Below are 13,926 nucleotides of genomic sequence, written 5' to 3'. Positions count from 1 at the left end.
GTTTTTTCCTTGTCATTTGATTTTTACACCATTACTCTTGCACGAGCACAGAGCAACACAACACTCTTGGTTGTTGTTTTAGTGCTGTCAGACAATCAACTACCACGTCATATCTCTGCATTTCTAACATGATCAGTCATGTAAAATTTCCTACTTGTTATTTTTAAAGATTTGGGGGCCGGAAGAAAGTCGATGTCAACAAATGTGGCGGGGTGCAATATGTGTACTTCCAGGGGCACATGTGCCACTGCGTAAATTCCATTAAAATGAAATGGTGTTTTTTCTAATGATTAGGCTTTATGAACCAAAAACACCCTCACATTCCGCTTGAGGAGGAAAACCGTTCATGCTGTTATGTAGGATATGTGTTCTGAGTAAAAGTAGTAGTAAAACTCATTTTACTGCAATTCAGGCTAGTTCTTAATTCTTTGGTATGACAACACAGTTTGTGTGTCTTTCTTGCACCAAAGGCAGAAAGTTAGGTTTCTGCTTGAACAGTACTTGGTAAGTACTTGCACTGCATGGCCATTTGGTTGCAAAAAAAAACAAAAAAACAGTAAATCAAGAGAGGATTTTAGGCAGAATGAAAGAAAGTGGGCAGACAGAAAGGTAGGCTGTGTGGATTTGAGCGAGTAAGGGAGAGCATGAGTGTGTCTGCTGTGGCTCAGCTGCTCTTTCCTCCACAGGGCTGAGCACTGCATGCCCATCCCCCCATCACACTCACAAGCAGAACAGAGACAGCATGTCTCCATGGTCCTAGAGCTAGAAGGGTTTATGAGAGGGTCACGTCTGGTGCCAGGGTTTTTGGTGCAGTGAGCTTTAGGAAGTGTTGTAGTGAAATGGAGCCACAAATTGAATTTCCCCATTAAGTTTCATTAAAAGAGAGAGAGAATCCTACATTAGGAAAGGCTTATCTTAAGATACAAGCATTCTGTTTTTGGCCTTTTTTGCACGCCATGGTGGAAGATGTTATGTTATAGAGCTTGTGCTTGTTAGGTCAGACAGTTATTGAAGTGGTGTGCTTCATGTATAGGCTTTTTACAGAAAACGTGTTCTAGTTCATAGAGTGTAATATTTATGGTTCATATATGTGAGCAAGTGTGTGTACTTATGCATCCTGTTTTTCATTTTAGAATTTATTTATGTGGATATAGAGTTGAATGTACAGTTAATCTAATGCTTTATGTTCGGTATCCAAGCTGAAACTGATAACTAGTGTGTTACTGTACAAACTAAGTAAATATGTACTAGGGCTTGTTTTTCATCATTATGAAAGTACAATTTTTGAAACACAGGTTGAGCAATACAATATGGGATATATTTTGATACAGTTTTGATACAATACATTTTGTTTCATCTTTAGCACAGAAATAGGCTAGTTAAAGTTTAGAGAACTCATTTTCATATTCTGACCTTCTGCAATGTTTGCGTTCCAAAGACCGAGGTTGTAACGAAAAACAAATGAAAGACTGTATACAACCTATATTTTTTCATTTTTGAATGGCAAATTATTCCATGTCTAGTTTTATTTATCTCTCTCTGTCTTTGTTTCTGCCACTTGTACTCACTTAGTTGGTAGTGAAGACATATATGGACATGGATCAGGACTCCGAGGAGGAGAAGCAGCAGTATCTGGCTCTTGCTCTTCACCTGGCGTCTGAGTTCTTCCTGCGGAACCCTAATAAGGACGTCCGGCTTCTAGTGGCCTGCTGCCTCGCAGACATCTTCAGAATTTATGCCCCAGAGGCCCCTTACACCTCACATGATAAACTCAAGGTACAGACATACTTTTGAATTACTCACATGACAAAAGAAGTTGGCAGTGTACCCTAACATAGCATATTCTTGCAGCACCAATTCACACACATGTTGACTTTGACGGAATAGTATTATTCACCCAGCTGTTTGTCTGTGCATAGGAAATTTTTCTGTTCATCACACGTCAGTTGAAGGGTTTAGAGGACACAAAGAGCCCGCAGTTCAACAGATATTTCTACCTACTGGAGGTTAGAATGGTCTTGTATTTCTTCCATTCGTTTCAGTTCATGTGCTCATCCTACTCATTTATGTTTTACTAGAAAATCAGAAAATCCATGTGCTCATCTTTTATCTTGTGCTTTTTTTTTAATCTCTGATCCCTAATTCTTACAGAATCTGGCATGGGTGAAGTCATATAACATATGCTTTGAACTGGAAGACTGTAATGAGATCTTCATTCAGCTCTTTAAAACACTTTTCTCTGTTATCAAGTGAGTTCTATTTTTCTCATTTTGATATGCATTTGTATTCGTAAGTATGTATGTAAGTGTCAGCTCTTTTAAGTGTTCCCTGGTCCGTACTAATGTTTTACTAATTTTTTGTAGAGCAGTAAGCGGTCTTACAGTGGTACATAATGATTTTGTGGTGGTATAATGAGTGTGAGCAACTGGTTTACACTCGTTTTAGCACTATATGCTTGTCTGCCTGTTTCTCCCACAGATATTTTTTTGGTAAACAAGGTGCTGCTTCTTGTCTGAATGAACATGGAACATGGCATTTGACAGCCTTCATCATAAAACTCTGTCTCCAATACCCAGTAGAATGTCCAGAAGGGTAGCTTTTTTCCCACATATCTTATTTTGTTCAATCTGTGGTCATACAAACATACATTCAAATGAGACAGAAGTCTTGAGTTACAGCTTTAGTTGTTTGGAAAAAGTCCTGTTGAACTAGTTTTTGCCATTTCATCTGGTACTTACATAGTGCGCAAGTAAAGGAAAGTAGATTCAGCAACTAAGTGATTACCAAAAAACACAAAGTGTGGCTAAAATTAAATTATAGGTTGTCTGTTGTCACCATGTTTTTCATGTTTCATGTTTATTCTTAGGCTAGTTGCCTGCTACACAATTTTTTTTTCCCCCCCAAGATTTCGTGATTTTCTTTTTCTTGCCTATAACTTTTTGGATCTTCAACCCCCCTTTTCCCCCAGAGAGTTACCCCCAAGAGTCAAATGTATGCTGAATTCCCCTTATTGGATCCCATTGTTGGTGCCTGTAATGACTGCTTAAGTGTGTTTATAGTCGCAGTTTAGTCATTATTTATTTAGAAAATATTTATCCAGCGCAGAGCAACTTCAACAGCAAGCTGCGCGGGCTCCATTTTGGCAGGTGATAGATAGCAAGTGGAAAAACAATGCTGATGCTTATTTCTGATTTTGGGGGATCAGGTGTGCCTTGGATCCATCAAGTGAAGAACTATGAGCCTTGTTTATGTGGTGTTTACACTGCTTATGTCATCAAGGCAACAGGTTGCAAGTAATGAATATTGTGAACTGAATTTGTAAGCCATGTTGTCTTTTTTTGCCTTACCAAGACACTATTGAGGTATGCAAAATGTCAGTGTAATCAACCTTTTGGGGATGCCACAGTGATTAATCTTGTTTGAGTTGGATATCTGGCTTTGTTTAAAACAGAGGAACGCCAGTGGTCTCAGAAACTCCTTAGGATTAACAGTTTTTTTTCTTATTGCTATTTTACCCACAACAGCTTAAACTCAGGCTGCTTTGCATGATAATCTCCAAACTTATGCCGGCCTTACACCAAACGACCTTTTAAGCACTTTCACAAATTTCCATTGTTGGAAACTAGTTGCAGTCTTGCCAGTAGTGACCTGCAAGATCCCTGCTCTCTGCAAAATCATAGTCTGTGTCTAAAAACTCTGACATTGTGTTTAGATCTAAGAGGGTGTCAGACTTTAGTCTTTTAAAGGTCTTTTCAGAGTCTTCTACTGTATGGTAAGCTTTAATAAACTCATTTTGAAACAGTTAGAACAGTGGTGTTCAAGAAAATTTTTGCAAATAATGACAGCGTAGAAGATTTAAACAAGAAATACAATAAAATATTTATTTCATTGTAAATGGGTTTGCTGTCGCAATCTTTTTGACTGATTGTGTTCTGGAGAATGTGAAAAATGTGCTAAACAGAGTAAATTAATTGTTTATTTAAATAACTATCTCAGTGTGTTCTGCAAGGTCCCTTTGAGGACCTTAACATTTTGCGTATGTGAAACCCTAATGATGCCATTTTTACACTGTTTTAATACTGAATTTCGTTGTCTTTAGTAACAGCCATAACCAGAAGGTGCAAATGCACATGCTGGACCTGATGAGCTCCATCATAATCGAGGGTGATGGAGTCACTCAAGAGCTGCTGGACACCATCCTGATCAATCTCATCCCTGCACACAAGGTGATCTGTTATACACAGTATCTCAGCTTCACACAATAGCATACAGCCAGCAGATTGCAACCCTTTGTTGTGCCAGTAGACAGCAAGGTTTCAGTAACAAATGACAGTTTTTGCTGCAGTTGTGCGTGACTCCAGTTTCACATGTACCACGTTTAGAGTAATATAAATTTGAAAATCAGTTTTATAGACAGAGAGAAGCTAATCCTTAGATTCTTACCTCACATCACTGCAGTTTTATTGGCCAGAAAGAAAATAGTTGTTCAGCTCATGCCAAGTTGTTTGCTCAGTCATTGGTTGGGATTCTGCCAAGCTAAGAAATTGTGTTTCTTTCTGATGGTGTAGAACCTCAATAAGCAAGCATATGACTTGGCAAAGACGTTGCTGAAAAGGACTGTGCAGACCATTGAAACCTGTATTGCCTCAGTAAGTGTTGTTGTGTGTCTCTCTCTCTCTCTCTCTCTCTGTGTATGGCTGTGTATCAGTGTGTTTTTTACTTGCTTATTTTATTTCTTTGCACACATCCTGATTTTCCATGTTTTACATGTGGTATTTTAACCATCCCACTTTTCTAGTTCTTTAATCAGGTGCTGGTGATGGGTAAGTCCTCTGTGAGTGATCTGTCCGAGCACGTGTTTGACCTCATACAGGAGCTCTTTGCCATTGACCCTCTTTTGCTCGTCTCGGTCATGCCACAGCTTGAATTTAAACTGAAGGTGAGGTGCTCACTGATATCATGCTACACTTCAAGATCAAAAATAAAGTGAAATAATGGAAACACATAGGGGAAAGCTTTCAAATATGCCATTTCTGTTAAATTGACTGACCTAGGTGGGCAATGTGATATTTACAGTTACAGTAATAACTTGCTTCATTATATGGTTGTCTGAGCATATTGTAGATATTGTCAGAACTTTTAAGAACACTGACCTAGCTTTGTGTTTCATTTACAAAGAGAGCATAATTAGTCCTGTTTAACTGGATTTAGTTCAGTTTAGTATATTAAATGCCAGATAAAAATGATTGTATTTATTTATTTTATGTGGCCCATCTTGTTCTTTGTTTTTCAACTTTTGAAGCATCAGTAAAACAAAATCTTGTAAAGGAATATCGTATATGGTCAAAATGTCCTCAAGAATCATGACTTGTGATATTTTTACCCCATCGCTCACCCTAAGACCCACTGTAGTCCTTCTGCGACATATACACACACTGTTTTAGATTGTACCATGCGCAGAGTTTGTCATGCTTTTACACACAAAACTGAATTATTTGCATGTGTTTTTGTCTGTACAGAGCAATGATGGAGAGGAGCGATTGGCTGTTGTAAAACTGTTGGCTAAACTCTTTGGAGCAAAAGACTCTGAACTGGCCACACAAAATCGTCCACTCTGGCAGTGCTTTCTGGGAAGGTATGAACATTTTAATATTTATTTGAGGTACTGTTTTTGTAGGTATTGATTTACATAAAGGTTTGGTTTTTCTTTTGTTTGACAGTTTTGATTGATACTTTGATTTGATCTGTTTCCATCTAAGGTTCAATGATATTCATGTACCTGTGAGATTGGAGTGTGTGAAGTTTGCGAGTCACTGTCTCATGAACCATCCAGACCTGGCCAAGGACCTTACAGGTAATTGTTGATGTATTTTACACATAGTCATGTATATGCGTAAATCCTGATTTGACGTAACTTAGATGTCCTCTACTTTATCATAATTTTATTTTTCTACATCACCACCAGAGTACTTGAAGGTGAGGTCACATGACCCTGAAGAGGCCATCCGACACGATGTCATTGTAACCATCATCAATGCAGGGAAGAAGGACCTGAACCTGGTTAATGACCAGTTGCTGGGCTTTGTCAGAGAGAGGATGTTGGACAAGAGGGTGTGTTTGAAAAATTCACAGAATTTCTGCATGACTGTTGTCAATGCTCTGAATGCTCTGTTTTTTCACTGTTGCCTTAGAATGTCGGAGAGTTTGTTTGGTAGAGCTGGTCACAATAATGAAATTTTAGAACTGACAAAAATAATTAACTATTAAATTGTGGATTTTCTTCATTGTATGCAGCTCTTGAAGTACAAGCCTAAATCTTGCTTCCTAGCTATCAATACTTAGTAGCTTCTAACAGGTGACACACAGCTTGAGTGTTGCCCTCTAAATGCGTTATAGCACCACTCAGAAGTTAGAATTTTTGTTTTGAAAGACCCATGAAATGTCTCAATAAATGTACTTGCTCCTTTCCTTTTATGTGTAGTATCTCAGGCCAATTGATGAAAATGCACCCAGTTCACATGATGTGTAGCGCTGTAAACATAAGATTGTGAAAGCTTACAAATGTGTAAAATAACTATCAGATTAAATAGTTGGGAACGGCTAAAATAATTATCAGATGATTATGTAATCTAGAGCCGAGTGATTTTGAATTATGTAGTTTCGTGCATAACACAGAAGTGGAGGGTTTTTTAGAACTGACTGGTCAACTGAATTCTGTGTTTGCAGTGGCGTGTCCGTAAGGAAGCGATGATGGGCTTGGCGCAGCTGTATAAAAAGTACTGCCTGCACCATGAAGCTGGCAAAGAGTCAGCCCAGAAGATCAGCTGGATTAAAGACAAGCTATTGCATATATACTACCAGAACAGCATTGATGACAAGTAAGAACCTGGTGATCATCTCTCTTCACACTCAGTAACACCAGCCTATGGATGCAATGAATTTTGAAGATATTAACATCCTGCGAGTGGAAAATAAGTGATAATGAGGTAGCAGTGTTTTCAAGAAATCTTGTTTTTTGATCCATAAAGAACTGAGTAAATCTGTGTTAGTGTCTGTGAGAGTTGTATTACTGCACTAAGGAGGAGTTCTATGAGATTGCTTACCAAGCAAATTTTGTTGCTGGCCTTAAACACTGGTACATTGAAAATGTGTTCAAAAACAAACACACCGTAAGTTACCCATGTTTAAATGTTTTGTTTGTGTGTTTGTTCAGGTTGCTGGTTGAGAAAATCTTTGCACAGTTCATGGTTCCTCACAGTTTGGAGACTGAGGAGAAGATGAAATGTTTGTATTACCTTTATGCCTGCCTGGACACCAATGCTGTGAAGTAAGTCAAACGCAGTACAGTCCAACTCATATCAGTTTTCTGCACTGAGAGCTTCAGTTCACTTTTTCTGCACCAAGAGATTTTTTTTAGGTTCTTTTTTGCATGCAGTGTTCTTATTAAGGATTTTAGCACTTCACTTGTTTATTGACTCTCCCCTTTTCTTGTTCTGAATTTGTGTGTTTTGTGTTTAGAGCACTAAATGAGATGTGGAAGTGTCAGAACATGCTGAGAGGCCTCGTGAGGGAACTGCTGGACCTGCATAAGCAACCCACGGTGTGAAACGCATTCAATTACGTTCTTCACATGCCTTTGGCATTTAAATACATATCTGATCTCTCAGAAATCTGCTTGATTTGTACTGGGACAAGTTATATTCAAGTAATTATAGATATATTTTGTTTGTTCTTTTTCCACAGTCTGAAGCAAACACAACAGCCATGTTTGGAAAGCTCATGACTATCGCCAGTGAGTAATCAAATGCACACACAGATTAGTCAGCGTGTTTATGCATGTGCTGTTGAAAACATCCTTTCTAACAACTCTCTCTCTCACCTGCTCTTTCTTTTTTCCTTTCTGTCAGAGAATCTGCCAGACCCAGGGAAAGCTCAGGACTTCATGAAGAAGTTTAATCAGGTTCTGGGTGAAGATGAGAAGCTGCGTTTGCAACTGGACCAGCTCATCAGCCCGACCTGCTCTTGTAAACAGGCAGAGCAGTGTGTGGTGAGTCTAAAAACTAGCCCCACCTGCTAGGGTACAACCAATACAGAACTGACCAATTAGATATCACTGTCTTCTACTAGGGCTGCGTAGTATAGCATTTGTTAATTGTTATTGCCATTTGCCTTCGTAACACTGATATCGCAGACGGCTGCAGTATGTCATTTTGTCAGAATAATGCGGATCAGTTATGTCATGTTACTGTTCTTCCAGTGCATTTTCATGTATCTCAATTACAGTGTGTAGTAGTAATAGTAGTAGTAGGATTGCAATACCTACTGTTTTCTCCTTATTTTGTAGCAATGTCTTTTATATAATACCAAGAATAGTATGAGGGCTATCTTTCAAAGCTCTCTGTAAAAATGCAAGTTTGTGTTGGTATTTTGCAAACCAGACCTGGCAAATGTTTGTGCCAATTTATGTCTGATTGTCAGATTTTTTTTTCCCCCTCACATACAACGCAAACATTTGCTGTAATAATCATATACTTGCACACTACAGGCAAGACTGTAAGCATGGAAACTACTCCTGTATGAATAGCAGTATGAATTTGTAGACCAACAGTTCACACAAACTTCTTACTTTTTAGAGAGAGATAACGCGCAAACTGACGTATCCCAAGCAGCCCACAAACCCCTTCCTGGAGATGGTCAAATTCCTGCTGGAGAGAATTGCACCAGTGCACATTGACTCTGAGGCCATCAGGTACGCCCACAAAGACTGATGGAGTCAGTTTTTGGGCACACTCGTAGCATTGTGGAGAGCTCTAGTATGCCAGCTCTCTAACAATATTATGCAGTTCTGTACTATTTCCTTGTTGTTGCCTCAGCACTACTAAGTCAGATTCCATTGGATAGTCTTTGTGCTGTGTAATGTTTTGCAGTGTGGGTTATTTCTCCTTAACGGATGTTGAATAGGAGCCATGCACCCCTTTGATCTGGGCTTTTTTGGAGTGAGCATAAATCATATAGTAGTAGGTGGTACCAGTGATACCATTAAATAATGTCTTCAACTTCAAAATATACCCAAGGTGCTGGTCTGGGAATTCACTGGTCTGAGATGCATTCTTGGTCAGATTTGAAACTCTAGCAATTTTGTTTAAAAATCTTAATAATTGACTGCCCAAATCTTTCCTGCATAGTAACTTGTTCTGCTGTGAAATGTTTTTACAGGCTTTTTTTTGTTTGTTTGTTTGTTTTTGGTTTTTTTGGTGTGTTATTCCAGTCATGAATAGATTGACAGATACCATTCCAGCATAACTGGAAGACATAACTGGATTTCAAGATTCTTTGTCATTGCACAGGGTACAACAAAATTGGGTAGCAATCCTAACGGTGCATATACAAAAAAAAAAGATTAACTAGGAATAAAGCTAAAATATAAAATGCAAGATATTAAAAGAAAGACTGTATAGTTTAAAATTATTTAAAAAGTAAAGATAGAAAATTAAACTATAAAATAATGTAAAATTAGTAATTAGTAATAAAAAGGGTGGATATAAAAAAATGTAGCAGCTGTGGTATTGCACATAGATAAAATGTCAGCTACTAGAGCTAAGATGTATTTATGACCATGTTCAGCATGAACTTGATTTACCAGCTGCCTCATTGGCAGTAGCCAACTTTCCATCCATTGAACTAAATTTAAGAAGAAGCGAAAGACTTTTGCTGTTTTTAATTTTTTTATTTTTATACTTAACGTTATAAGAGCACGCTGGCAAATATAATGACTTGGTAAATGCCTATTAATTTGCACAGGCATCTTTGTGTCTGTTTACTTTCTAATGTCATTGGTTTTTGATAAGACAAAGGTGCATTTTCATTACCAATTCATGTCTATGTATGCATAGAAAATGTGGATGAAAACCTTGCTACTGTGTATATACATTATCATTTGCTACTCTATCAGTGCTAGACAGAACACAGAGCAAAATGAAAGTGAAAGTTTCCTTCATGGTCAGCAGGGCTGTTTACTGAGCTATTTCTCCCAGATGATAGATGGTACACCTGCCATTCCAGCAGAGGGGAAAGTATTGGGTTTCTAAAGTTGAATTGTTTTCGGCCATGACGGAGCCTGTCTCTAATCATTAGTGTAAAGAAAAATGCACCTGTCATTGTTTGTGTGCAGTAGAAAGAAAGAGAAACAATGTTACTGAGAAAGAGGAAGAGACATTGTGAAGAACCAAGATAAGAAGCATAGAAATGGGCTATGTGTATGTTCAACTGTTGTGTAACTGAATGACTTATTGGGCCTTGGACACCTAGTGGCAACAGAGCATAACTGCAACCACTATAACTCCCATTAGGCCATTGCAGTAACAGTAACTGTTTTTGTGTAGTGCTCTGGTGAAGCTTTTGAATAAGTCCGTTGAAGGCACTGCAGATGATGAAGATGAGGGAGTGACTCCCGATGCTGCCATCCGTGCTGGACTGGAACTACTTAAAGTGAGAGCACACCCATAATTGTATAATTAATGATGTCTTCTGTGTCTTAATATAATTGACAGTTCTACAGCTCACAAGTTACTCGGCTCTGTCTCCCTCTCTGTTAGGTTTTGTCGTTTACTCACCCCACAGCATTCCATTCAGCTGAGACTTACGAGTCTCTGCTGCAGTGTCTGAAAATGGAGGATGACAAAGTAGCGGAAGCTGCCATTCAGATTTTCAGAAACACAGGCCAGAAGATCGAGAGTGAACTGCCACAAATCCGATCGTAAGGGGAAAAAAAACCATACACCCTTGTTTCCTTTGATCATGTACTAAGCGTTGCACTAAATCTTAACCAGGTTTGCTCTGGTTTAATCTTGAATAAGCCTTCACCAGGTTTATGCAGTAAATATTGTCTACCACAGAAGTTCAGTGATGGTATATTCTAGATACTAATAATTGTGGGCTTTTTTTTTCTTTTTTTAGAACTCTAATTCCCATACTGCATCAGAAAGCTAAGAGAGGCACCCCTCACCAGGCCAAACAGGCAGTACACTGCATCCATGCCATCTTCCACAACAAAGAAGTCCAGCTAGCTCAAATATTTGAGGTAAAGTTAACATGCACAGTCTTTCCTGAAATTGAAATGATGAATGAACAGAATTACGTCTCTTGAAAAAGAAATGTTGGAAAAACAGCACTGTAGCTACAGTCTTTGACCCTGTTTTGATCTGGTTGTTTCATGTGACTTTTATCAGGTTACAAAGCAGATACAATTTTAACCATATCGCTGTTGTTGGAATTGCGTAACATCTGGCTAAAATGCATATCAGACCACCTCCTGAAGTCGTTTGCATGATTAGATTAAAAAAAAATTTTAAATGCATTTTGGGTGCATTTTCAGGTGGAAAACAAGCAGGTGTAAATGGGGTCTTTGACACTAAAACTGATAGGCTATATGATTATAATAGTACAAAATAGTAATTTTCGTGCTGTTTTTTTTTTTTTTATTAATCTACCTCTCGTTTCCCTACAGCCACTGTCTCGTAGTCTGAATGCTGATGTCCCAGAGCAGTTGATCACTCCTCTGGTCTCGCTGGGTCATATCTCCATGCTGGCTCCAGATCAGTTTGCCTCACCCATGAAGTCCATTGTGGCCAACTTTATAGTAAAAGACCTGCTGATGAATGACAGAGTGAGTGTGTAAATGTTTGATTTTTTTTTTTGGTTGTTTATGGGTGTTTTTTCCCCTTCCTTGATTAAATTTGTAAATGGCACAAAATGTTTGTTCTTTATCTTTAACTCTCTCTCTCTCCCCCCCTCTCTCTCTCTCTCACACACCCACACACAAACACTCACTCTTTCAGTCTGTGGGCAGTAAGAACGGTAGACTGTGGACAGCTGATGATGAGGTTTCCCCTGAAGTGCTGGCAAAGGTATGTGTGTAAGGTGTAGGAGATTAAACCCCTAGTATTGTGGTACTGGTGTTGTGAAATGCTTCTTGATTGTGATATGTGATTTGTGTATGTATGTTCAAGGTTCAGGCCATTAAACTGCTGGTGCGGTGGTTGCTGGGGATGAAGAACAATCAGTCTAAATCAGCAAACTCCACTCTTAGGCTGCTTTCCGCCATGCTGGTTAGTGAGGGAGACCTGACTGAACAGAAGAAGATCTGGTAGGCAAAATTAAACGACCTATAGGGGCTGGACAACTTGGTAAAAATATAAGACATTTGCACAATGCACAATATGTTTCACTGTATCTTAATTTTTGAGTTTTTCCAAATTGGAATGAACACTTGTTTTGCAAAACTTTTTAAAAAGCTGTCAGAGCTTCCAGTTATTCCAGTATCATGAACTCCTGGCACCATTTGAACTTGTGATCTCCCACCAGTAGAACAGCATTTAGACAGATACTCCACTTGTGAGCACTGGCTCAATCTTTTTTTTTTTTAATGAAACATGCAGTTGTTCAGTGTTGTGTATGTACTGTCCATGTTTATAATGTTTAGAAATTTGTGATGATGTATCACTGAAGTACACTCCAAGCATCCCTTTTTAAAAACGATTAAATACCTAAATAACTTTCATTACTTATTAGCCCACTGTTTTGGTCGATAATTCATTATGAAAAGGTTCTTATGGAAAGGGATACAGCAAGTGTGTATGTTTACCTTCTGTTGGAAGCAGACAAAGCAATTGATTAAGTTGATTTGTGACATTAATTTACTTTTTGTACTTTCATGATCTCTAATGATTTTCTGTTTGTGTTTGCATGTGTAGTAAATCAGATATGTCTCGGCTAAGATTGGCAGCAGGTAGCGCCATCTTGAAACTGGCACAGGAACCCTGCTACCATGACATCATCACACCAGAACAGTTCCAACTCTGTGGACTTGTCATTAATGTGAGATTTAAACACACGGAAATCCTGTCCACATTTGCAGTGCATGTCTACATGTGTATGCTTGTTTTATTACTATGTTAAATCTGATCTTCTACAGGATGAATGCTACCAGGTGCGCCAGATCTTTGCCCAGAAGCTGCACGTGGCATTAGTAAAGCTGCTGTTGCCATTGGAGTACATGGCAGTGTTTGCTCTGTGTGCTAAAGACCCGGTCAAGGAAAGACGTGCCCATGCCAGACAGTGCCTGCTCAAAAACATTAGTGTCCGTAGGGAATACATCAAACAGAACCCCATGGCTCATGGTGAGGACACAAACGCACTAGAACTAATTAAAAGAAAACTTTAGCTAACTTAAGTTTATTTCATGCAATATTACAAAGTTGAACTGACAAGACACAACATTTAATCAGAATAGAGACGTTGCAGATTATAGCAGATGCAGTGAGCAAGGTCTGTCATGGAGACAATGGAATGAATAATTCTAGATTTTGTAAAGCATACCACTGAATGGTTTAAACCAGTGTCTAATGTAACATTTTCTCCAGCTGGCCCCTTACTTGTAGCTAAACCCAAAATGGAGCTCTTAATTAAAACAGGCAAAAGCAGGCTAACATTACTAGCCAAAGCTGAATCTGAACCTGCACTACACAGCTGCACTGAGCAGAGTGACATCAGATGGGGACAGTCACATTGTTAGCTAATTTGTGCTGTGATGGTTCAACTTGACTTGTGGTTAGGAGCAGAGAAAACAGAAAATAAGGCTTCATGTTGAATCTCTTCACAGGCAAAACAAAACTGCAAGCCTCGTTTCATTCATTCAATTTAAAGGTTTTTTTTTTTTAAACACCCTTTTTCTTTACCTGAATGGGCCAGCAAATTGCCCGACATACGTTTTCACTGGTCCCAGGACATATGGCCATTGTTTATGTTGAACACTGATTTAAACCTTATTGACAAGAATCTAATCTAAGGTCCAGTGCGAAGGGACCTAGGTATCAGATAACACATTTATGATGATTGGACAAAAGCAGTATGGTGTATGTGTATTAA

At 38.6% G+C, this 13,926-nt stretch overlaps 1 protein-coding gene across 7 annotated transcripts in view; it reads left to right on the top strand.

Moving 5' to 3' along the window:
• The window catches only part of pds5a (PDS5 cohesin associated factor A), a 31,681-nt gene that overhangs the window by 9,458 nt on the left and 8,297 nt on the right, over nucleotides 1–13,926 (top strand). For all 7 annotated transcript variants that reach the window (XM_036583073.1, XM_036583074.1, XM_036583072.1 and 4 more), the window contains 23 exons: nucleotides 1,573–1,776; nucleotides 1,920–2,006; nucleotides 2,152–2,249; nucleotides 4,100–4,226; nucleotides 4,569–4,649; nucleotides 4,799–4,939; nucleotides 5,520–5,635; nucleotides 5,760–5,854; nucleotides 5,966–6,111; nucleotides 6,727–6,878; nucleotides 7,214–7,327; nucleotides 7,519–7,600; nucleotides 7,744–7,792; nucleotides 7,908–8,047; nucleotides 8,634–8,749; nucleotides 10,383–10,488; nucleotides 10,596–10,756; nucleotides 10,957–11,080; nucleotides 11,507–11,665; nucleotides 11,838–11,906; nucleotides 12,009–12,145; nucleotides 12,753–12,876; nucleotides 12,974–13,178. In XM_036583073.1, the coding sequence (XP_036438966.1) occupies nucleotides 1,573–1,776; nucleotides 1,920–2,006; nucleotides 2,152–2,249; nucleotides 4,100–4,226; nucleotides 4,569–4,649; nucleotides 4,799–4,939; nucleotides 5,520–5,635; nucleotides 5,760–5,854; nucleotides 5,966–6,111; nucleotides 6,727–6,878; nucleotides 7,214–7,327; nucleotides 7,519–7,600; nucleotides 7,744–7,792; nucleotides 7,908–8,047; nucleotides 8,634–8,749; nucleotides 10,383–10,488; nucleotides 10,596–10,756; nucleotides 10,957–11,080; nucleotides 11,507–11,665; nucleotides 11,838–11,906; nucleotides 12,009–12,145; nucleotides 12,753–12,876; nucleotides 12,974–13,178 (2,833 nt within the window). The remainder of the gene's footprint in view (nucleotides 1–1,572; nucleotides 1,777–1,919; nucleotides 2,007–2,151; nucleotides 2,250–4,099; nucleotides 4,227–4,568; nucleotides 4,650–4,798; nucleotides 4,940–5,519; nucleotides 5,636–5,759; nucleotides 5,855–5,965; nucleotides 6,112–6,726; nucleotides 6,879–7,213; nucleotides 7,328–7,518; nucleotides 7,601–7,743; nucleotides 7,793–7,907; nucleotides 8,048–8,633; nucleotides 8,750–10,382; nucleotides 10,489–10,595; nucleotides 10,757–10,956; nucleotides 11,081–11,506; nucleotides 11,666–11,837; nucleotides 11,907–12,008; nucleotides 12,146–12,752; nucleotides 12,877–12,973; nucleotides 13,179–13,926) is intronic.

Source organism: Colossoma macropomum, unplaced genomic scaffold, assembly GCF_904425465.1.
Source record: "Colossoma macropomum unplaced genomic scaffold, Colossoma_macropomum, whole genome shotgun sequence".
Lineage (NCBI taxonomy): Eukaryota > Metazoa > Chordata > Actinopteri > Characiformes > Serrasalmidae > Colossoma > Colossoma macropomum.
This window is presented reverse-complemented; position numbering and strand designations above follow the sequence as displayed.